The 25,601-nt window shown below is 39.9% G+C and overlaps 1 protein-coding gene and 1 long non-coding RNA gene across 3 annotated transcripts; both read right to left on the reverse strand.

The window, feature by feature from the left end:
- Positions 1-9,816: 9,816 nt before the first annotated feature.
- Positions 9,817-10,322, reverse strand: LOC133148571 (uncharacterized). Of its 2 annotated transcripts, none has more exons than XR_009712673.1 (3): positions 10,225-10,322; positions 10,037-10,129; positions 9,817-9,953 (listed from the first exon to the last, which is right to left on the reverse strand). It is a non-coding gene; the product is annotated as an uncharacterized LOC133148571 (long non-coding RNA). The 2 variants fall into 2 exon arrangements; XR_009712672.1 differs by having other exon boundaries at positions 10,037-10,134.
- A 330-nt stretch (positions 10,323-10,652) lies between these two features.
- Positions 10,653-14,592, reverse strand: LOC133148567 (uncharacterized). The gene is made up of 2 exons (XM_061271610.1): positions 13,975-14,592; positions 10,653-13,734 (listed from the first exon to the last, which is right to left on the reverse strand). Exons 1-2 carry the CDS (start codon positions 14,454-14,456, stop codon positions 12,738-12,740), a joined length of 1,479 nt encoding a protein of 492 aa, XP_061127594.1. The 5' UTR covers positions 14,457-14,592; the 3' UTR covers positions 10,653-12,737.
- Positions 14,593-25,601: the final 11,009 nt, after the last annotated feature.

Below are 25,601 nucleotides of genomic sequence, written 5' to 3' on the forward strand. Positions count from 1 at the left end.
TGAAGGCGAAGGCAGATGTTAATTTACAAACGTTAAGCGTTAAAAATGATGAGCGGGAAGAGTAGAAAGGGAAAATAAATTATTGTGAAATAAATGGGAAAATGTTACAAATACATGTTACAAAAAGGTACAAATGATAAGCGTTAAAAATGAAATGTTACAAATGTTACAAAAAAGGTACAAATGATAAGGGGGAAGAATAAAGAGTAAAATAATTTATGACGCCCAAAGTGGGAATTGAACCCACTACAGGAAACTGGCTCGGGTTGAAATTGCCATTAAGAATGAATGGGGAAATAAAAGGCACAAATTTGCTAATTACTTAAAAACGGTAAATGTTATGAACGAGAAAAAAAGTGGCAAGCTTGCCATGAATTTTTGGAACGTGTGAAAGGTTGAACGAGGTGAATCGGTTGAAGCCTGTGGGAGTAGTTGGATGTCAAAAAAGTGGGAGGAATAAGTTGTTTAATAAAAATAATAATAAAGTAGAATAACAATGTGTGAAGGCCTTCGCCTTCACACAACTAGAATTTGCAATTCCTGAAGGAATTGCGTGTGAAGGTGAAGAAGTTGAATAAATATTTAAGGAATGTTGCAGAATGATGTTGAAACAAGTTGAATCGGTTGAAAAATGTAGAAATGAGAAATGAAAAAGGAATTAGGTGTGAATTTCAAAATAAAAGATGTGAAGTTTTTGGTAAGTTGTGGAATAGGTAGAAAAATTATGAACAGTTGAAAGTTGGAATGGGTTGAATCGGTTGAAAAATGTAGAAAAGAGAAGGAAAAAAGGAATTGGGTGTGAATTTCAAAATAAAAGATGTTAACTTAATGGTAAGTGGGAAGTTGTGGAATAGGTAGAAAAATGATGAACAGTTGAAAGTTGGAATGGGTTGAATCGGTTGAAAAATGTAGAAATGAGAAGGGAATTGGGCGTGAATTTCAAAATAAAAGATGTGAATTTTTTGGTAAGTGGGAAGTTGTGGAATAGGTAGAAAAATGATAAACAGTTGAAAGTTGGAATGGGTTGAATCGGTTGAAAAATGTAGAAATGAGAAGGGAAAAGGGAATTGGGCGTGAATTTCAAAATAAAAGATGTGAATTTTTTGGTAAGTGGGAAGTTGTGGAATAGGTAGAAAAATGCTGAACAGTTGAAAGTTGGAATGGGTTGAATCGGTTGAAAAATGTAGAAATGAGAAGGGAAAAGGGAATTGTGTGAATTTCAAAATAAAAGATGTGAAGTTTTTGGGAAGTTGTGGAATAGGTAGAAAAATGATGAACAGTTGAAAGTTGGAATGGGTTGAATCGGTTGAAAAATGTAGAAATGAGAAGGGAAAAAGGAATTGGGTGTGAATTTCAAAATAAAAGATGTGACGTTTTTGGTAAGTTGTGGAATAGGTAGAAAAATGATGAACAGTTGAAAGTTGGGATGGGTTGAATCGGTTGAAAAATGTAGAAATGAGAAGGGAAAAGGGAATTGGGTGTGAATTTCAAAATAAAAGATGTGAAGTTTTTGGTAAGTGGGAAGTTGTGGAATAGGTAAAAAAATGATGAACAGTTGAAAGTTGGAATGGGTTGAATCGGTTGAAAAATGTAGAAATGAGAAGGGAAAAAGGAATTGGGTGTGAATTTCAAAATAAAAGATGTGAAGTTTTTGGTAAGTGGGAAGTTGTGGAATAGGTAGAAGAATGATGAACAATTGAAAGTTGGAATGGGTTGAATCGGTTGAAAAATGTAGAAATGAGAAGGGAAAAAGGAAGTGGGTGTGAATTTCAAAATAAAAGATGTGAAGTTTTTGGTAAGGGGGAAGTTGTGGAATAGGTAGAAAAATGATGAACAGTTGAAAGTTGGAATGGGTTGAATCGGTTGAAAAATGTAGAAATGAGAAGGGGAAAATGAATTGTGTGAATTTCAAAATAAAAGATGTGAAGATTTTGGAAAGTTGTGGAATAGGTCGAAAAATGATGAACAGTTGAAAGTTGGAATGGGTTGAATCGGTTGAAAAATGTAGAAATGAGAAGGGAAAAGGGAATTGGGTGTGAATTTCAAAACAAAAGATGTGAAGTTTTTGGTAAGTGGGAAGTTGTGGAATAGGTAGGCAAAAGATAAACAGTTGAAAGTTGGAATGGGTTGAATCGGTTGAAAAATGTAGAAATGAGAAGGGAAAAGGGAATTGGGTGTGAATTTCAAAATAAAAGATGTGAAGTTTTTGGTAAGTGGGAAATTGTGGAATAGGTAGAAAAATGATGAACAGTTGAAAGTTGGAATGGGTTGAATCGGTTGAAAAATGTAGAAATGAGAAGGGAAAAGGGAATTGGGAGTGAATTTCAAAATAAAAGATGTGAAGTATTTGGTAAGTTGTGGAATAGGTAGAAAAATGATGAACAGTTGAAAGTTGGAATGGGTTGAATCGGTTGAAAAATGTAGAAATTAGAGTAGAAAAACGAAATTTTAGAGAATTTTGGTTGAATTTCAAAATAAAAGATGTGAAGTTTTTGGTAAGTGGGAAGTTGTGGAATAGGTAGGCAAAAGATGAATAGTTGAAAGTTGAAACGAGTTGAATCGGTGGAAAAATGTAGAAGTTAGAAGTGAAAATCGAAATTTTATGCAAATATTTAAAGTGAAAACGTGAAAATTTTGAATTTGGCAAGTTTGGGAATGTCCCCAATGTGATTTGAATGTGTTGAATGATGTGAATTTCAAACTGGAACAACGTAAATGTGAAATGTTGAATCTGCCATTAAGAATGAATGGGGCAAAAATCGCCATAAATTTATGAATTATGCGAAAACGGAAAATATTTGGAATGAGAAAAATGTGAGCAGTGTTGCCATGAATATTTGGAATAAGTGAAAAGTGGAATGGAGTGAATCGGTTGAAGTATGTGGAAGTAGTTAAGCGCCGAAAAAGTGGGCAGAATAAGTAGAATAATAATAACTAGAATTTTATTTCGGAAGAAATTGCGTGTGAAGGCGAAGGCAGATGTTAATTTACAAACGTTAAGCGTTAAAAATGATAAGCGGGAAGAATGAAAAGGGAAAATAAATTATTGTGAAATAAATGGGAAAATGTTACAAATACATGTTACAAAAAGGTACAAATGATAAACGTTAAAAATGAAATGTTACAAATGTTACAAAAAAGGTACAAATGATAAGGGGGAAGAATAAAGAGTAAAATAATTTATGACTCCCAATGTGGGAATCGAACCCACTACAGGAAACTGGCTCGGGTTGACATTTCAATTGTGTTTCCGACTGAGCTAATGAGGATCCTTCCTTCTTGCTGGTTGAATTTGGTTAATGTAATGAATGTGTTTGTTGAATGCGAATGCGTTATCAAAGTGGTGGAAATTGCTTAATGTAATGAATGTTGAATGCGAATGACAAAAGTTACAAATGATAACCGTTGAAAATGATAACCGGGAAGGATAAAGAGTAAAATAAATAATGACGCCCAATGTGGGAATCGAACTGACGCGGGTTTTGATACCACTCGGGAATGATGCTCGTGTACTGGAATCACTTGTGTTTCCCACGAGCTAATTGAGTCCCTTACTATGTCGTGGTTGCAATTGGTTAATGTAATGAATGTGTTTGTTGAATGCGAATACGTAATCAAAGTGGTGGAAATTGCTTAATGTAATGAATGTTGAATGCGAATGTTAGTTACAAATGATAAGCGTTGAAAATGATAAGCGGGAAGAATAAAGAGTAAAATAATTAATGACGCCCAATGTGGGAATCGAACCCACTACAGGAAACTGGCTCGGGTTGACATTGCCATTAAGAATGAATGGGGAAATAAAAGGCACAAATTTGCTAATTACTTAAAAACGGTAAATGTTATGAACGCGAAAAATACTGGCAAGCGTGCCATGAATTTTTGGAACGTGTGAAAGGTTGAACGAGGTGAATCGGTTGAAGCATGTGGGAGTAGTTAGATGTCAAAAAAGTGGGAGGAATAAGTTGTTTAATAATAAAGTACAATATCAATGTGTGAAGGCCTTCGCCTTCACACAACTAGAATTTGCAATTCCTGAAGGAATTGCGTGTGAAGGTGAAGAAGTTGAATAAATATTTAAGGAATGTTGCAGAATGATGTTGAAACGAGTTGAATCGGTTGAAAAATGTAGAAATGAGAAGGGAAAAAGGAACTGGGTGTGAATTTCAAAATAAAAGATGTGAACTTTTTGGTAAGTTGTGGAATAGGAAAAAAAATGATGAACAGTTGAAAGTTGGAATGGGTTGAATCGGTTGAAAAATGTAGAAATGAGAAGGGAAAAAGGAAATGGGTGTGAATTTCAAAATAAAAGACGTGAAGTTTTTGGTAAGTGGGAAGTTGTGGAATAGGTAGAAAAATGATGAACAGTTGAAAGTTGGAATGGGTTGAATCGGTTGAAAAATGTAGAAATGAGAAGGGGAAAATGAAATATTGGCGAATTGGGTGTGGATTTCAAAATAAAAGATGTGAAGTTTTTGGTAAGTGGGAAGTTGTGGAATAGGTAGGCAAAAGATGAATAGTTGAAAGTTGGAACGAGTTGAATCGGTGGAAAAATGTAGAAGTTAGAAGTGAAAAAGGAAATTTTATGAAATTTTGCAAAATTTTATGCAAATATTTAAAGTGAAAACGTGAAAATTTTGAATTTGGGAAGTTTGGGAATGTCCCCAATGTGATTTGAATGTGTTGAATGATGTGAATTTCAAACTGGAACAACGTAAATGTGAAATGTTGAATCTGCCATTAAGAAGGAATGGGGCAAAAATCGCCATAAATTTATGAATTATGCGAAAACGGAAAATTTTTGGAACGAGAAAAATGTGAGCAGTCGTGCCATGAATATTTGGAATAAGTGAAAAGTGGAATGGAGTGAATCGGTTGAAGAATGTGGAAGTAGTTAAGCGTCAAAAAAGTGGGCAGAAGATGTTGAATAATAATAATAACTAGAATTTGCAATTCCTGAAGGAATTGCGTGTGAAGGTGAAGAAGTTGAATAAATATTTAAGGAATGTTGCAGAATGATGTTGAAACGAGTTGAATCGGTTGAAAAATGTAGAAATGAGAAGGGAAAAAGGAACTGGGTGTGAATTTCAAAATAAAAGATGTGAAATTTTTGGTAAGTTGTGGAATAGGAAAAAAAATGATGAACAGTTGAAAGTTGGAATGGGTTGAATCGGTTGAAAAATGTAGAAATGAGAAGGGAAAAAGGAAATGGGTGTGAATTTCAAAATAAAAGACGTGAAGTTTTTGGTAAGTGGGAAGTTGTGGAATAGGTAGAAAAATGATGAACAGTTGAAAGTTGGAATGGGTTGAATCGGTTGAAAAATGTAGAAATGAGAAGGGAAAAATGAAATATTGGCGAATTGGGTGTGGATTTCAAAATAAAAGATGTGAAGTTTTTGGTAAGTGGGAAGTTGTGGAATAGGTATTCTATCATCAATAGAAATATGATGAACAATTGTTGTTAGAAAAGTAAACATGTAACATTTATTCAATCACACATTCAATTAATTTCAACCATTCAATAAATTTCAACAATTCATTCAATTATGCATCATTCATTCATTCATTAATTCATTCATACATACATACATACATACATACATACATACATACATACATACATACATACATACATACATACATACATACATACATACATACATACATACATACATACATACATACATACATACATACATACATACATACATACATACATTCATTCATGCATGCATTCATTCACACATTCGATCTTAGTCACGTCACCCTGCACACGAGTGACAATAATGGGCATCCCATCTTGTGGGATATGGGGGGGCTGGCTGAAAGTTTTTAGCCAGATATCCAGCTTGATGCTTGTGACTTCTCCCAAATCCGAGACAACCTCCACCACCTCTTCCCCATAGAGGATACCAACGACCGTGACGATGAGGCTGGAGTTGCAGGCCTGTTGAATAAAATAAAAAGCAAATTAGTTTTTATGAATGGAAAACAACGTTTACCAAAGGCTAATCATGCCTCCAAAAAAAGCAAGTGGGAGCAGTAAAGCCATCCTAAAACACAAAGACAATGCGACAGTGAGCGCCTGGCGCGCTGCGGGCGGTTGCGCGATCGGACCAAATTAAGCTCCCTGCGCACTGAGGTACACTTCAATTTTGGAAAGTACATCAGGACGTTACAAATCATTTCTAAATTTCAGCGACGACTCTGTCACAATAATGCAACCAGCGCGGAGCAGTTGCGCGGTCGGCAGCGGGCTACGGTTACGCGCTGGGCGGAAGGCTGCAATTGCAACTGCAAAAATGAGCAAAAAAAATAATAAGCAAGCACCTTTTCAATTCCACTGCTATGAAGCCATTTACTAACCGTTATATCTGTGTATATAGTGGAGTGGAGCATTACTCCAGAATCGGTCACCCGGGCACTCAGGTGGGTGAAGAGGAAGGAACCCCCTACTTTCAACTCCATGAGATTCGCATCCCGCCAAAGGCCAATTTTGACAGTGGCATCATCCTGCGGTAGTTTAAAAAAAGTATGTGTGCAAAGTGCTACAACAGGGGAAGTACAAATGGCTACTTACCTTTTTAAGTGTCAAATGCCGAAAAGGCGCAAGGTGGTTCCCCCTTTGGCGCACCATGCGGATTGGACGCATCTAAAGTGAACCAAATTGATATCACAATTAGAATAATTATGTTTGACAATGAGCGTGTCATGTGTCAGTGTACACAACCTTAACGATGACAAAAAAAAAAAAAAAATTGGTACCTTAGTACTAAACAGAGGATTTCAATGATATTGTGTGTGTGTGCGTGCGTGTGGGTCGGTGGGTGGGTGGGTCGGTTGGTTGGCTTTGCATACGCATGCATGTACATTATTGCACATGCATCATGTCTTCACAGGTGTACACAAATACATGTGTGTATATGTGCATTTGTGGGTGCAGGTGACTTACATCTGTAATTATGCCATCCAGTGACACCATCTCGTCAGGTAGTTTTTTCACTACTTCCTGAGGAGATGATGCCACTGAGTTGGGGTAGACCAGGGCCCTGGCCTCTTCCTCCAACTGTGGGCTGGTCTGCACTTCCGCCCCGATGAAGATCTTGGAGCCGGGTTTAGTGAGGAGCAAAACGCCCCGTTCGTCGACACCAAAGTTTAAAAATATGTAACTGTTGCCCTCTGTGACAAGGGCTGCCAAGTGTTCAAACAGAACGACTTGATAGGCTTTCTTGCCGTCACAGAGGGCAACAGTTACATTATTATGCTGTCCTTGCATGGACAAGGTGCCATCCGCACCACAAATCCAGCTCCGCGCTCGAACAGCACTCCTTATAGCAACGGCTTTAGCAGCAATCATTTTTGTCGCCATTCTGAAAGAGAAAAAAAAGAGATAAATTGACTTGTTTAGTTAGTAGATGGCAAATGGCAAATTATTCATTTAATAATAAATATTATAATACATCTGACTGACTTTGAGATTATTTTATTAGCGACACAAGATATCATTACCATATTGAAATTGGATAAAAATAAATGGATACCACGTATAATAAAAACAACAACAATTATTTAAATGTTATACTGAAAAAAGAAAGAGTTTGCCAGCAATGATTTTAACATCCACCAGATGTCACTGCAGAGTGCCAAAGTCAATAGTTCATTGGTGTGGAGCATATCAAGACTGCTACAAATTAACACTGGGCAATGAATACTACTGATCTTACTCGGTCAGTGCATATCAGTGGTTACAGTTACAATGTCATCTGCTATATAAATTTGGAAGCACATTTCATAATGGCGCCTGTGCGTTTTTTGGGGGGGCTAACCTAAAACAAAGATTTTAATAAAAGAACACCGTAAACCATTTTTATCCATTTGCGTGTGGCGACTACGAGGTGTCGTCTGAAATAAATGAATTACGCGTCGTGTATCTTTCCAGAAATGTCGTTACTCCGTAACGCAAAGTGCAAGCATCATGCGTCCATCTTGTTAGATGGCAAATGCACACGGCGGACGATAGTGTATAATACTTAAACGCAAGAGCAATAAAATGGGGAATCCTCCGTCATAAATAGGAACGCAAAACAAACATGTATTTTCGACTGACTAGTTAATTAATAATTACAAGTTCATTTGCTATATGCGCATTTCGTAATGGCGGCCTTTTTTTTTTTTTTTTTTTTTTTTGCTCGACGCAAACCAAAGATGTGGTCACTGAAAATACAATACTTGTGCCGCGAATAATGTTCACGTTCATCAACCGATGGAATTAATCCATACTAAATTCACCGAGAAACAACTCGGCAAAAGTCCGTCGTGAGAACAGGAGACTATTTTTTTCTATATGTACAGTTAATGAGTAATAACATGTAATAGTACAGTAATAGAACTGTGACGATCGTAATTAGAAGTGGGGAAGTGCTACTTTCCCCACTAACGCAACAATCCTGGTTAAAATGTAAGTATATACTTAGGGGTTTTAATACAGTTGTGAGGAAATCTCGGCTTTCCACTTACCTATCTCGTCTTCAAGTTGATAATGAGACCGTGTAAAGTCCCTCCCCACTTTTCGGCGGCGCGAAAGGTCGGCGCGAAAGGTCTGAGCGAAGTCTGAAAAGAGAGGGTAAGTTTTAGTCGTACCGTCAAAACTTTAGTACATACAGAAAAAAAACACTGAGACCGGAACACATCGCTCTAAATTCGTGTGAAATATGATTACACAATTGAGTGAACATGTGCATGTTTATATTTACGTGGACTCAACGCTTTTAGAGCCCCCCCCCTTAAAAGGTGAAAAATGGTAGCGTCCACTTTAAGTAGAGACAGAAAAAGACGTCCCCGTAAAATCACGCGATACGTGACGATACGATTGAGTGGCGATATTTCAGTATATTTAAAATATGATCATGATAGTAATAAAATAGCCTTACAGTAATGGTAATAACTATAATCGCCACGGTTTATGAGGTTTCCGATTTGTTTTCAAAGTATTTCAATGCAACGTGATCAGTACAATCGCGAAGATAAAATAATGGACACTATATCAACTTATAGAATGTACATACAAGACAACATACATACAAGACAACATAACAATAAACTATGATCACAAGACAATATATTAATAAACTTTCAATAATTGTCTCATTTCCCCAAAAACAACCCACTTCCCCCCTGATGCATGCATTGGCTGATGAATAATGATAACATCACATTAAAATATTTAGTGAGTAGTGTGAAAGTAATGAATGAACATGCAGAGTTAAAATCAAAAATAAGTATTTAATTACAGTTTCATATCAACACAGAAAAGACCTATTTTCTATTAAAGAAAGAATTAAATAAATGTCAATTATGAATAATGTCATTCAAAACAGGTTATTTTATACGACAAATCACAACATAAGTTGTCAACATACACTTTACACTTTTCCTTCTAAACAAGAAGGAAAAAAAACAGTTGCATGGTGCTTTTTGGAACCAAAATACAGCATGATATTAGTTGTTTTGGGCAGAATGGAATATATAATGCGTGAAATCTTATAAATAATAAAAAAAATAGATAAAATGTTTAACTGACTCAATAAATACTGAACATACAAAATGACAAACAAGAACGTATACATTGGACTGGACTTGTATGTGATGAAATGAACATGCACATATTGGAAACACAAAACTTAATAAACAAAATTTAAGGCAAAGAAATATAGAAAGGCCAATAAATCAATAAATCAATCAATCAATAAATCAATCAATCAATCAATCAATCAATAAATAAATAAATAAATAAATAAATAAATAAATAAATAAATAAATGAATGAATGAGAACAGAAAACAGACTATACTATGAGGCCTCGCAGAGGGACAGCTTCCGACAGTTAAAGGCTAAGGTGTTCTCTGTCTGCATGACTGGATGCATGTAGAACCACAGGCAAGACCCAGGAACATACTAGAGGAACATGAAAGAGGTGTTGAGGAGAAGGGGTAAAATTAAAGAGTGCTTCCTGACAATTTTCCTTGTTGGCTACTCACAGATGAAGCAGGAGAAGTCATGTGTGTTTGGGAGTTTGTGTTCCATGATGCAGGCCTCCCTTGTACAAGTCTTCTTGAAATGCGTGGCTCTCGCTGTGCTACAACATAATATGTTAATCAATTCATGTTGAGGAGAAGCGGTAAAATTAAAAAGTGGTTCCTGACAAATTTCCTCTTTGCCTACTCACAGAAGAATCAGGAGAAGTCATGTGTGTTTGGGAGTTTGTGTTCCATGATGCAGGCCTCCCTTGTACAAGTCTTCTTGAAATGCGTGGCTCTCGCTGTGCTGCAACATAATATGTTAATCAATTCATGTTGAGGAGAAGCGGTAAAATTAAAGAGCGCTTCCTGACAAATTACCGTCTTGGCTACTCACAGAAGAAGCAGGAGAAGTCATGTGTGTTTGGGAGTTTGTGTTCCATGATGCAGGCCTCCCTTATACAGGTGTTCTTGAAACTGTTGCCCTCTGTGACGACAAGAAAGCCTGTAAAGTAGTTCTGTTTGGTCTGTTAGGTGGGTTCTCATCAAAAAAACATTGAGTTTCTACACTTACATTACAATAAAGTAATATGTCATGGCTACCTCTGGCCTCGATTCTGGGATGAGCTACTTCTTATCGTGGCTACAAGGCAGTTAGTTACAGGCTTGGCTAGATGTGGTTGAGCCACAGCTGAACACATTTCTGTCCCTTCTCGTTAAACTCTGCTAAATTCGATGCTGTGCAGGGATGTTCCAGCAGGGGCAGGAGGTGTTGCATGGTCTGTGGTTCAGTGCCACAGTCACACTCGCTGTTCCGATCCTCCAGATGTCCCCATTTGGCGAGAGTGACTTTTGCACGTCCAACACCAGATCTTAGTCTATTTAGGCATTTCCACGTTGCATACATAGTTGGTGTCTGCTCCTGGGGTCATTGCCTCGCTTGCTTTAAGCTCCATTGTAGTTTCTGGTGGAAGATTGTCAAGTCTTTCTTCCCGCCGAGTGACTCTTTCACTGCCTGTGTTCGGCGTTCTGAGGGGTGGGACACTTTTCAGAAAACTTTTCCTGGACTTAAGGCGGCATTTGGCTGGTACATGGCCGAAGAGAGGATGTCTTTGGTCAGTGGACTGTGGATGAGCTGCTTTCGCCACATAAAATGAACTGTTAAAATACAGAAGAGTGAAATAGCAGCATTTAGTGTCTTTTGAAAGAAAGATAAAACATGTCTAATGATGAGAAACTTACCTCGTCTGTTTTCTGTTGTCGCCTCACGATTATGACGTAGAAAAAATATAATACATAAAAAAATGAAGTAATTAATGTGAAAAACAATTCAAAAAAAAAAGTTTAAAAGGCCTTTCTATAACTAAAATCAGAAATAAAAACATGTAAAACGCTAAAAAGTCTCCCCTTAACTCGTCTAAGATAGTTTAAAAAATGTAAAAGTTTCAAAAGTTAAAAATTTGGAAAGTGAAACATTTTAAGTTAAAAGTTTAAAAAGTTAAAAATGTTACAAGAGTTAAAAATTTAGAAAGTGAGCATTTTAAGTTAAAAGTTTAAAAAGTTAAAAATGTTACAAGAGTTAAAAATTTAGAAAGTGAGCATTTTAAGTTAAAAGTTTAAAAAGTTAAAAATGTTACAAGTTAAAAAGTTAAATCAACTTGAGTTAAGGGAAGACTTTTTGAAAGCTAATTAAAAAGTCTAAAAAGTTTAAAATTTTAAAAAGTTACATCAAGTTAAGGGAAGGCTTGTAGAAAATTTCAAAAGCCTTGGCCTTCCCTTAACTGAACTTGAGTCCACAACAACCCCCATTCCATCTCAACATACAGGCCCATCTCAACTTACCACCACAGACATGAGTTCAGCTACATCAACTGTCCTTGTCTTTACATGTATGACCACCTTTACTCATGATACTTTTTAATGACAGTTTCATGTAAGGCTTTACTCACGGTTTGTTTCCATTTATCACTCTTCTATGATTTGCCTGGGACCATTTAAAAATGATAAAAGTGAATCCAAGTTAAAAAGGCCACTCCTCTCCGTCTCCCCTTCACTCACTCTGAAGCATGTTTCTCGCGTCAAGCAAACCTTTGCCATCGATAAGTATTTTCCAATTCGATGTTTTCTCCATTTGTAATGCCAGCCAGGCAACAGGTTTATTGCTAGCATCATGCACAAACCTCAGTGTCCAAAATAGGGGTGGACTTCATTGCCACCAATTTATATTATCAGTATAAAGCTGCTTTTCCAGCTATCGCTATCCACATGGGTTGGTAGTTATTTTCTATGTGGAAATTGTGAGGCTAATGGCAACATTACGTTTACCATTCTGAGCCCCAGATCCCATTTCATCTCTAGTCAACAAATCACCCACCACATCCCACCACTAATATTATACACTTACGCCATTCGACGTCTGTCCTCGTTGTTTTTCCAACTACTGAAAAACATGATATAGATTTGACTTACCTTTCACTGGTCAAAACACAGAAAACAGGATTGTGATAGCTGTTGTATGTTCGCACGGAACCTGAATAAAGAGCACAGAGGTCGAGAGAAAGAAAAAGAGGTCAAGTAATGAGCACTTCCACTCTGGATCCCATCTCTCCTCAAGTCAACAAATCACCCACCGCATCCCACCACTATTATTATACACTTACGACACCGTTGACGTTTCGATTTCCATCCTTGTTGTTTTAGAAAATGCTGATTTAGCTGTGACTTACCTTTCACTGGTCAAAACACAGAAAACAGGATTGTGATAGCTGTAGTACGTTTGCAGGACACCTGAATGAAGGGCACACTGAGGTCGAGAGACAAAAATGAGGTCAAGCAATGTGTTTTTGTCAGTGGTAGCAGTGGCTATGAGTTGCGTGTAGCCTTTCGAGCGGAACAAATCAAGAATGGGCTTGAATGAGGCAGATAGCATATCTTCATTAAAATCTCCACATACCAAGATCTGATGATGCTCCATTACTTCAAGGTACCGCAAGAGATTTCCCAAGCTTGGCAGAAAAGTGCGCAGACTGTTGCCTGGAGGCCTGTAAACGGCAGCAATCAACACATTGAGGGGATCTTCAAGTTTCACCACAACAAATTCAATGTCGGTCACACCCTGAACGTATTTCTTTTCCTGGGCCGCGATGTGACTTTTGACACAAATACCTACGCCGCCACCACGTTTTGTCGCCAAGTCAGGACAGTTTGTGTAAGAATCACTTCGGTTCCTGCAAAACATCGTGTAGCCTTCCAAGCAAGCACGTCCATCGGCCACTGATCCTTGGAGGTGTGTCTCTGTGAAGCACAAAACATCAGCGAAAAGCAGTTCGTGATGAGACACGATATCTTGCACGTGACAAGACAGCCCTTCGGTGTTATGATGGACGACAACCAGGTGATTTGCCCGATCTACCGACGGCATCACGTGAAGGAGGGGCATGACGCTCTCCAAAGAATCCTCTGCCATCTCAGCAAGAGCAGCAGTGATTTGTGGATTTGCATGAAGCCTTCTCTCATCCATATGCAGAATATGCAGACCACTGAGCGAAGTCACTCTACTCAGAGCTACGTACCCCATGCCGTGTTCGAAAACACCTTTCAGCGAAACTGCAGCCTGTGACGTTGTCATGCCTTGTACCTTGTGGATCGTGCAGGCAAAAGCAAGCTTGATGGGAAACTGTCGGCGCGTCACTCCAGCCTTGTTCAGCTTCTCCTCCAGTCTGTCAATGTACACGGGGTTAGCAGCACGCGCATTGTTACTCACATGATCGAGTTCCAACCCAAGTTTCTGGACACGGGCTTCATTTGGATAGTTCACCAATTTGACAACTTTTGCAAACATTCCGTTGCACAGACCTGATTGAACATCAACGTTCCGTGTGATCATAACACGAGCACCCAGGGCAACTTTGATGGAGTCCGGGAGCTCATTCTTAGCGCCTTGCACAGGGGAAGCTTGCCTTGCCATTCTGCCAGTTCCTTTGTCTTTCTTGTAGTCATCCGCGTCAATCTGCACAATGTCCTTATGAAGCAGTTCCAGCATCGCAGAGTTATGGCCATCCACCTGTTTATTGGTGGCAAAAACATGCAGAATATGCTTTGGACACATTTCTGGGGAAGTGTACCTCGTGGCAAGGAGAGCTCTGTCCATTTCCGACAGTTCATCTGACTTTTCTTTGACGCGGAGTCGGTTCAGCAGTTCGGCAAAGGCGACATCGTCTTTCTGCCTCATGATGGCGGTGAGCGTGATCTTTTTGAAGTCGTCACGCCAGTGGTCCAGCCGCGTAGGATCGTACACGCACAGAGGTTTGGACTGTCTCACGGGAGGGAGCTGAAAGAAATCTCCAACAGCAAGAACAGACATGCCACCGAAAGGTAAATTAATTCCTTTGATTTGTTTCAACCTGGCATTCACGTAGGCGAAGAGGTCTTTCGACACCATGGAAATCTCATCGATGATGAGTATTTCGGCGATGGACAGCTCGGCTCGGACTTCGTCCAGTTTATTGCCCAGCCCGTGGTACGGGGGTTTGAGACTTCTCGGCAGTTTGAGTAGACAATGCAACGTTGCCCCGGAAATGTTGAACGCCGCCGTGCCAGTGAAAGCTGCGAGAACAACCGTTTGCTTGGAAATGTCAGCCTCCTCAGCCAGTCGTGGTAGTCTCTGCAGTATTTTGGTAGCGTCAGCGTGGATACACTTGATGAGATGAGATTTGCCGGTCCCGGCGCCACCGTTGATGTGGTAGAAGAACTGCTCAATGGGCTTTGAGCTACACACACGTTTTATGCACCAATCTCTGACCTTGTAGAAGACGGACGCTTGCTTTTGGTTCAGGTTACGATACATGTCGCGTAACACCGCGGGATCGATGGCAGCAGGCTCTGTCACGATGGACATTTGGGTTGTTTTGGACCTGACGTTATAGTCCGGGACATTTTCCTCCACGTTGTCGTTCGGTTCATCTCTCGCGTTCATTTCCTCAACGCATTCGAGTCTTTGCAACTCACTCTCGGGAGCCAGGTGGCACCATTCGTTTATGATGAGCCCACTCTCCTCCACCTCTTGGATGGCGTTGTCAATGTCTCGACTGTATTTCTCATACCTTTCTCTGTTCCTTCTGACAATTTGGCACACGCGCTCCACAGAGTCGTTATACGGTAACTGCACACAGGCGTTATCATGAAACAACTGATAGGAAGGACAGCGTTCAGATTTTAATTGGCAATCAGCACGATGAGGCAGGTACAGCTTGAGCAAGCAGCAGTAATATTCCTCCGGATTCTTTTGTTCAGAGTATTTGCAGTATTTGATGACCGCATGTTTTTCTGTTCTTTTCTGGACAAAGCCCATGTCGTTCAGCAGAGGCAAAACATTCTTACCTTTGGCTTGTTTGCCATAAACAATTCTGCACATTGATGCAAAATCAGCCAAGCACATGACTTCGAATTCCTCTGTTTGAGGTCTGGATTTGTATTTTTCCGGCAGGCCAGTCATCCACACTTCATGAGATTCCTGCGTTTTGCCCTCAAGGAGCGAGAGAGGATAACTCATTTTCAGCGCATTGTCACTCGTTTGTACAAATACCACCATGCGGGAGGACTGTTTCATATGCAAGCCGCACGCACGTGCGACGCATTCCTGAGCACTCACTTCTCTTTTCTTGGAGTACGCTTGCATAATTTGCTTCATTTCATCGCTCTCGTTGACATTTGCGCAGCGGGAGTTTTCAATGACCGATTTCAGGTATTGGCTCAGACCGTGTTCAGCCTTGCTGATGTAGCTGCAGATGTATGCGATGCAAGAGTAGGCATTCAGGATGTATTGGATGTCCAGGTTTCCATCCCAGGCAAGAAGCAAATGGCGGTTGTAGTTGTTGACCCAGCAGTCTTTCGGTTCTCGCTTAAGCACGACAGAACTCGACGAGGCCGTCATGCGCAAACAGTTCATGTACTCGTCACCGGTGAGCTTACATTTAGCCAGTAGCTGAGGCAAAGTCAGGCATGCCGTTTCAGGCTCATTCAGCAGATTTAGCACGGGAACAAGCTTGGCATTCGACGCCAAGCGATCATCATTGCGTTGATCTCGATTGTCGTCGTCGACGGGCGCAGGTCTGACGATCATTGTTTCATCGCACGGTTGTTTGGGGAATCCAAAGCGGCAATTTGCACCTTGGTGTTTGACGCACGATTTGGAGTGACTTTTGCTGTGCATCTGAACCTCTGTGACCTTTTTGTACAATTCCGGTTCCTTCTGCGGGTCCGGCAGCTCGGCCGAGATGTAGCGAGACACAAAATGACAGATGGCTCCATCCGTGGCTTCCTCAAATACAGGGGCACCTCGAACCCATATGAGGCAATGAATGTGAGGACTTCCTCTGTGTTGAAACTCCAGTCGGTAAAAGTAGTCGACGACCTCACCAATCGGTTGCGCCGGAGAGAGGATCAAATCTCTGAACAGAGCTTCCACACGCTTGTCGAACATGCGCATCGTCGTCACAGGATTGCTGCGTAGGATCTCACACTTGGTAGCCCAGTCAAGTTGGGCGAAATTCACTACTTCACCTTGTTGCGCTTTGATGGCGGTGATGACCTCTTCCCAACGCATTTCGGCAGCAGAAAATGTGCAAAAGAACGTGGGTGTGCCCAGCTGCCGGATCATAGCAAAAAGATCTTTGGTGGTTCTCTCCCAATAGGCCGGCGTACCTCTCAGCGGTGTCATGAATCGGACAGCATCTTTGCTGCGCACCAGTTTCTCAACTTCACGTTTGTCCTGAAGCATGGCATTGTTTATCCTTCGACCATCCCTGGTAAAAGGCTTACCTTTGCGCAGCTGTATTGTCATGCTCGACGTTGCCTGGTAAATTTCAGTCACAAACTGGGCAAAGAACAAGTAGTTGGTATCTCGAGCAAAGCGTTCATCCACACAACACAGACGCGTTTTGAAATATTTGCTTGGTGTGAGTTTAATTGCTCTCTCTTCATCGAGGGTGTTTTGACCAGTGGGAAACTGCACTGGAAAAGCCATGGCCTCAAGCTTGGGAGTCTTGAAAAAGCTTACTGGGTTGTTTCTTTCTGCAGGAGCAACACAATAAATGCCCTCTGTAAAACTCATAATTTCCTCTGACACATCATTGGGTTGGAGACATGATTCAAGTATCACTCCACCATTTGGTTGATCACCGTCTTCCACATTTTCTTGTTGCTGTTTGTTACCACTGTTGTCATGTTGTGAGTCACTGTTCATCCCACACAGAGCATCACTCTCAAATCTGTATATCTCCTCCAGAGCTTCCACATTGTACTCACTGTCGCTCATTTGCGCTTCATCGGAGCTGCTCTCATCGTCAGTGAGGGTTGGGTCGCAAAGGTCCGCATCGTCGCGAATAGTTATGTCTCTGTACTGTGGATGGACTTGTTGCAGTTTCATCAGAGCGCTCATTAGCTTGGACCAAGTGACGGTTTGAAAAAACTGATGGCCTTTGTAGCAAAGCCGTCTCTTCAGTTTCACTCTCAACATCTGTGACTTACTTCTTAGTCTGGGCAAGACATTGACCGTCTCTTGTACTTCCGATGGCACGCACACCACATTTCCACGAATGGCTCGTTGTTGACCTTTGGGAAGAGGTACAATTTTGGCAAATGATATGCATTTGGAAATGAGGTGTCTCTCCAGTATGTTCAATCCACACAGTTCCTTTGGAATATCAGAGAGTGTCAGATTGTTCGCAACAGCAAGTGCAGGCATTTTACCATCTTTGAGGTGACTAAAGCAAGTGTGACATATCCACTCCAGTTTTCTTTCAGCTGGTACGCTGCACGAGGGCTGACATTCATCATCACAGATATGGACAAATTGTCCCGTGAGACAACTTGCAACAACATGTCTGTTTTTCTTATAAAATCTACGTTGACAAGCGCGTACTTGGTTCGGAAACAATGCTCTGTGGCAAACAGTGCAGACAAATGTGGGGCCATTCTTAATTTGGGCTTTGAATACATCAACAGCTTTCATAAGCACACAGTCGTTTCGCTCCCTACACAGTCGGTTTATGACTTTGTATTTTTTCAAAAGCGTACTTACTCTGCGCATTGTTTTGGTCCTCAGTGAATCAGATTTTGTTTTCATTATGCGCCTCATGATTTCCTGATGTTTTAATCGGAATTCAGGGTTGTTTAAATAACGGCGTGTAATGTAATATCGCTGCCTGTTTCGAAACTCAACATCATCACGGTAACGTTCTGTGATGTAAGAACGCTGTCTGTTCTTAAACCCAACATCGTCACGGTAACGTTCTGTGATGTAAGAACGCTGTCGGTTCTTAAACGCAACATCGTCACGGTAACGTTGTGTAATGTAAGCGCGTCGTCTCATCGTAAAACACTCATCTGTCCTATAACGACGTGAGAAACGGGTACGGTTTTTCTTCTTAAACTCAGGATCTGTCTGACAACGTTGTGTAAAATAGGACTTTTGTTTGGCACAAAAACGCTTGTCCTGTTGATAACGGGTCCTAATATAACCCAATTTCCTTTGTCTTACCTCTGCATTTTGACTGTACTGTTCCTTCTGTTTAGAGTTTTTCATCATTCTCTTTAGTTCCTGTTTTTTACGTCTTACTTCAGATTTTTCTTTTGTTTCCTGTGCTTTTATTTGTCGTAGGAACTTTCTCCTACTAGATTTCGCAATTTTTGACACATTTGGCAGCTGTTTACCTGTTGTCAAAACCACTTCACCGTTATCGGGAAATTCTTGGTAGTGATGTTCACCTGAACACGGTGTAGTCTCGCTCGTCTCAACACGTGGGACAATTTCAGCAACAGGTCTGCTTGCGGCAGCGTCATCGATGCTCATCACGGGAGGAATCTGTGTACATGGCGCCATCTCATGGTTACTTACGGGAACTTCAACAGGTTCGAAGCAGATCGGTACAAGCTCATATGGCTCATCGCCAGAGCACCTCAAGCTTGTATAAACCTTCGTCAACTTATCGATCAGGTCGGACACACATGTGAAGAGCATCATGATCGCTGTGCCGTTGTCATCATGGAGGCCGTCTCGTCCTCTAGAGTGGGGATCAAAAAAACCATACCTGCCTTGGTGGTCTCGGAAAACAGCAATGCACGTTAACCGCATAATCAGAAGCGCACAATTGACCCCTGAGGTCAAGCACCGGAGTCTGTCACGAAGGTTCAGGAACAGCTCATCTCCGTAGAAAGAGGTGAACAAACCACCCATTGACTGACTCTTTATTAAGACATGCTGCTTAGAAAAACCACGCACAACCCCTGGAAGTTCATCAGCCGTCAGAAATCTGTCCAAGAAGCATCCTTGGGCTTTCAGTGCAGCAACAGTACATGTATACAGTTCATTGCCAACATTAAGAACAGCATCAAGATCAGAGCTGGTCAGGTGATTTAACTCCTGCAAGAAAGCCAGAAATGTAACAGAGTTAGCCACACATTGACTGTTTCTGAATTCTCCATATCTGGGATGATTTTGGCTGTGAGATGCCAACACATACGTTACCAAATGAGGTTGCACAGAAGCCGTGGCTGCAGCGGGAATGTCAGGCCCAGTGTCACAAGAATCAGTCTCAAATTGTGCATCAAGGGCACGTGCAGGAGTTTGACAAAGTGGATCATGGCCACGTGCGTCAGTTTCAAAAGGCGGATCATGACCACGTGCGTAAGTTTGAGAGCGTGGAGCATGACCGCGTTCAGTTTCAAAGTGTGGCTCAAGGCCATGTTCAGGTTCAAAAAGTGCAGTAGGTTCAAAAAGTGCAGTATTGGCACATGTGTCAGGAGTTTCAAAACGTGCAGAATCTGCACTTGTGACGTCATTATGCCGGGTAGGTAAGGTTGGATCACTGCATGTAACTGGCGGCGGGGAGCATCGACGATTTAAACGTCGCTCCCAGCTCAACTTTACAGCCTGGGATCGCCTTCCTTTCCTCGGCATGGCAAGTTATGATGGATGTGAGATAGAAGGAAGACAGAAGACAAAAGATAGAGCAGCCACAAAGAGGGTATAGGGGGTCAGCCACAGGGTCCCTGGAGCGTCACAGAACTACAGGCCACGGAGCGTCTCAGAAATACAGGTCCACGGAGCGTGCCAGAACCGCAGGTCACAGAGCTCTGCAGGAAAAAAAACAACATATATCAATAAGGTACAATGTAATTAGTCATACTTTCGATTTACAACGAACTGAAAGCAAAATTACATTAGAATTGATGAAGTTATTTATTAAAATAAGACATTACATAACATTGGAAAAATCAGACGCAAAACTGTTTTAACTGTAGTTTTAACTTGTATACAAGAGGCTTAATAGTGAGAAGAATGTGGTACTAAAGAATTTGTGGGTGGTATATCACATCTTGAAAATATTATGGCACAATGTAATGATGTACAGTGACGGTGTCCTTCGCACTGGAGTTTATGAGATGGAGAAAATGAAACTTTGATTATGGCGGAAGCATGTCAGTATACAATGTTACCGCAATGTAAAAATGTAAATGGTACAGTGACCCCAATTATAACATAAAAGAATGCTAAACTAACAATTTGCTCCTGGATGATTCTTTTGTATCAGATCAGGTATAAGTAATTTTGTCATCCAGCATGGGAAAAGACACAGGTTTTGAACTTCAGTGCTCACTACTTAACCAAAAGCACAATAACAATACATAAGCATAGTAATCAAAATTAAACAAACCATTGACTAAAATACGTAAACAGTAGCCAAATTTAATCACGATTTCAAAGCTATCATCACAGGAACTTGAAATACAATCACTTTATAATGATGATAACATAAAATTGACTGACTGAATCATGCCTCACCTTGGAAGTAGTTATGTACTGCAAGGAAAGAAATAACAGAAAGCAGGAAACAAATAATTAACTGACATTTCCACAATGCTTTGAATGTCTTTTATGATTACAAATAGTGAGAGAAATACGGTGGCGAGATTGAAAGTCAATATTTCCTAACTAGTCAAAAACAGCTTTTAATGATACAGTAGTCACAATGCACAACTGTAGTACTAATGATAATTCATCATCCTATTTTTTAATGAATGCTATTTGACTTTATCCCAAACTTGAACAGTACAAAAAACGCACAATTGAGAAACTAATCATTTGCTCCTGGATGCTTCTTTTGTACGAGAGCAGGTATAAGTAATTTTGTCATCTGGCATGAGAAAAGAGACCTAGATTTACATGTCTACTTTATATGTAAATGTATACATGATTTTTAATCTCATGACAGCCTGAAATGTCAGCACGATGCCATATGATTACTTTTAATCCCGTCATAATTTAAAACCATATATTTGTGGCATGTAAATAAACGCGAAGGAAAAAAACTACAATATGACGTCATTTTTGGTCGGCGATTTGTAGCATACAAGTAAACGCGAGGCGGGAAAACTACAATGTGACGTCATATCCGGTCGTCGTGCGCCACCGTAAACGCGCCGACGAAATAAAGACATTTATTGCGATTATATAATGAATCAAAGTTTGATATAGAAAATGTAATTCGACACAGCAACCGCCTCTTATGTTGAAGCTCTTTACGCCTATTGAACTCCGGAGCCGAGCTGCAACGAAGACGTTTCGCTAATGCTAGCTAGCTAGCTAGCGGCAATGCTTCACTGAGAAAAGAAACCAAATAAACGACTTATGTAAAGCATCGCCGAAGCTACCAACCCAACGGCGCATACACGAAACAATGTGGAATCAGACAAACAGCACAAAAGTAAACAGGAGTAACACTTAAATGTATAACTCACTTTTTGGCAAACAGCCACACGATCACAGCAACGGTCTCTCTCGATACGCGCCGTCTGTGACTGACCACTGCGCGCGGGCCGCAACAATCGCGATAAGCGGATATAACTCACGCGAGACTAGGCGTGGTGACGTCACTTTCCAAAGCAACAATTTAACGCCAAAATGTACATTGATTTTGCAACATAGGACACTGAAACAACAGGTTGTCAAGATGCTTTGTTTGTCTACTAAACATAACAATTTATTTCTATTACAGTATGCCTAAGAATAGTGAAAACGCGACGGTCAAAACTACAATGTGACGTCATATTTAGTCGCCGATTTGTTGGCTACAAGTAAACGCGAGGGGGAAAAAACTACAATATGACGTCATATCGGGTCGCCGTGCGCCACCGCAAAAGTCCCGATGAAATAAAGACACTTGTATACATATTATTGCGATTATTTAAAGAATCAAAGTTTGACATAAAATATTTGATTCGACACAGCAACCGCCTCTTATGTTGAATCTCTTTACGCCTATTGAACTCCGGAGCCGAGCTACAAGGTAGTTGCTAGTGGACGTTTCGCTAATGCTAGCTAGCGGCGATGCTTCACTGAGATTATAAAGCAAATAAACGACTTCTTATGTGAAGCATTACCAACCAAACGGCGCACACACGAAACAGTCTGGGATCAGACATCAGCACAACAGTAAACAATGTAACACTTAAAAGTCTATACTTACTTTTTGGCAAACACGCACACAATCACAGCAACAATCTCTTTCGGTAACCGCCGTCTGTGACTGAGCACTGTGCGCGGCCTGCAACAATCGCGATAAGCGGATCTAACTCACGCGAGACGTCAAACGCAGCGTGTTCGCTTCTCTTCCGGGGGTGGGGGGGTGGTGGTGTAGGGGCAGCCATTTGTGGGGACTCGTGGTAAAAGATTTTCTTTGCTTGATTTCATTTGTGTGGCGGGCTCCATCTAGTGGTGAAACTGAGAAGTGCAACAGCGTTGAGCTCAAGCTTCTTGTGCGGGCCATATGCATGTTTTCAGAATTTGCTGCGGGCCAATAAAAACTGCACCACGGGACGCAGTTTGCCCGCGGGCACTTTCGGTTCATTCTGGGTTCATTAGGTCACTTCAGGGTCAATCCAAGATGGCCGCTACACTGGAAGTGGGGGTCAAGGGCTGAATTGCGAAAGCATAGTAGAAGTGGTGGTGAAGGGGGTGAATATGGTAAGCATAAGGTGAACAAAGTGAATAAAGTTTGAATGGGTTGATTCGGTTGAAAAATGTAGAAATGAGAAGGGAAAAAGGAAATATTGGAGAATTGGGTGTGAATTTCAAAATAAAAGATGTGAATTTTTTGGTAAGTTGTGGAATAGGTAGAAAAAGGATGAACAGTTGAAAGTTGGAATGGGTTGAATCGGTTGAAAAATGTAGAAATGAGAAGGGAAAAAGGAAATATTGGAGAATTGGGTGTGAATTTCAAAATAAAAAATGTGAAGTTTTTGGTAAGTTGTGGAATAGGTAGAAAAAGGATGAACAGTTGAAAGTTGGAATGGGTTGAATCGGTTGAAAAATGTAGAAATGAGAAGGGAAAAAGGAATTATTGGAGAATTGGGTGTGAATTTCAAAATAAAAGATGTGAAGTTTTTGGTAAGTTGTGGAATAGGTAGAAAAAGGATGAACAGTTGAAAGTTGGAATGGGTCGAATCGGTTGAAAAATGTAGAAATGAGAAGGGAAAAAGGAATTATTGGAGAATTGGGTGTGAATTTTAAAATAAAAGATGTGAAGTTTTTGGTAAGTTGTGGAATAGGTAGAAAAAGGATGAACAGTTGAAAGTTGGAATGGGTTGAATCGGTTGAAAAATGTAGAAATGAGAAGGGAAAAAGGAAGTAGGTGTGAATTTCAAAATAAAATATGTGAAGTTTTTGGTAAGTTGTGGAATAGGTAGAAAAATGATGAACAGTTGAAAGTTGGAATGGGTTGAATCGGTTGAAAAATGTAGAAATGAGAAGGGAAAAAGAAAATATTGGTGAATTGGGTGTGAATTTCAAAATAAAAGATGTGAAGTTTTTGGTAAGTTGTGGAATAGGAAAAAAAATGATGAACAGTTGAAAGTTGGAATGGGTTGAATGGGTTGAAAAATGTAGAAATGAGAACGGAAAAAGGAAATGGGTGTGAATTTAGAAATAAAAGACGTGAAGTTTGTGGTAAGTGGGAAGTTGTGGAATAGGTAGAAAAAAGATGAACAGTTGAAAGTTGGAATGGGTTGAATCGGTTGAAAAATTTAGAAATGAGAAGGGAAAAAGGAATTGGGTGTGAATTTCAAAACAAAAGATGTGAAGTTTTTGGTAAGTGGGAAGTTGTGGAATAGGTAGAAAAATGATGAACAGTTGAAAGTTGGAATGGGTTGAATCGGTTGAAAAATGTAGAAATAAGAAGGGAAAAAGGAATTGGGAGTGAATTTCAAAATAAAAGATTTGAAGTTTTTGGTAAGTGGGAAGTTGTGGAATAGGTAGAAGAATGATGAACAGTTGAAAGTTGGAATGGGTTGAATCGGTTGAAAAATGTAGAAATGAGAAGGGAAAAAGGAATTGGGCGTGAATTTCAAAATAAAAGACGTGAAGTTTTTGGTAAGTGGGAAGTTGTGGAATAGGTAGAAAAATGATGAACAGTTGAAAGTTGGAATGGGTTGAATCGGTTGAAAAATGTAGAAATGAGAAGGGAAAAAGGAATTGGGTGTGAATTTCAAAATAAAAGATGTGAAGTTTTTGGTAAGTGGGAAGTTGTGGAATAGGTAGAAGAATGATGAACAATTGAAAGTTGGAATGGGTTGAATCGGTTGAAAAATGTAGAAATGAGAAGGGAAAAAGGAAGTGGGTGTGAATTTCAAAATAAAAGATGTGAAGTTTTTGGTAAGGGGGAAGTTGTGGAATAGGTAGAAAAATGATGAACAGTTGAAAGTTGGAATGGGTTGAATCAGTTGAAAAATGTAGAAATGAGAAGGGAAAAAGGAATTGGGAGTGAATTTCAAAATAAAAGATGTGAATTTTTTGGTAAGTGGGAAGTTGTGGAATAGGTAGAAAAATGATGAACAGTTGAAAGTTGGAATGGGTTGAATCGGTTGAAAATGTAGAAAGGAGAAGGGAAAAAGGAATTGGGTGTGAATTTCAAAATAAAAGAAGTGAAGTTTTTGATAAGTGGGAAGTTGTTGAATAGGTAGAAAAATGATGAACAGTTGAAAGTTGGAATGGGTTGGATCGGTTGAAAAATGTAGAAATGAGAAGGGAAAAAGGAATTGGGTGTGAATTTCAAAATAAAAGAGGTGAAGTTTTTGATAAGTGGGAAGTTGTTGAATAGGTAGAAAAATTATGAACAGTTGAAAGTTGGAATGGGTTGAATCGGTTGAAAAATGTAGAAATTAGAGTAGAAAAAAGGAAATTTTAGAGAATTTTGGTTGAATTTCAAAATAAAAGATGTGAAGTTTTTGGTAAGTGGGAAGTTGTGGAATAGGTAGAGAAAAGATGAACAGTTGAAAGTTGGAATGGGTTGAATCGGTTGAAAAATGTAGAAATGAGAAGGGAAAAGGGAAAAAGGAATAGAGTGTGAATTTCAAAATAAAAGATGAAAACGTGAAAATGTTGAATTTGGCAAGTTTGGGAATGTCCCCAATGTGATTTGAATGTGTTGAATTATGTGAATTTCAAACTGGAACAACATAAATGTGAAATGTTGAATCTGCCATTAAGAATGAATGGGGCAAAAATCGCCGTAAATTTGTGAATTTTGCG

The sequence above is a fragment of the Syngnathus typhle genome, unplaced genomic scaffold (genome assembly GCF_033458585.1).
Source record: "Syngnathus typhle isolate RoL2023-S1 ecotype Sweden unplaced genomic scaffold, RoL_Styp_1.0 HiC_scaffold_117, whole genome shotgun sequence".
Lineage (NCBI taxonomy): Eukaryota > Metazoa > Chordata > Actinopteri > Syngnathiformes > Syngnathidae > Syngnathus > Syngnathus typhle.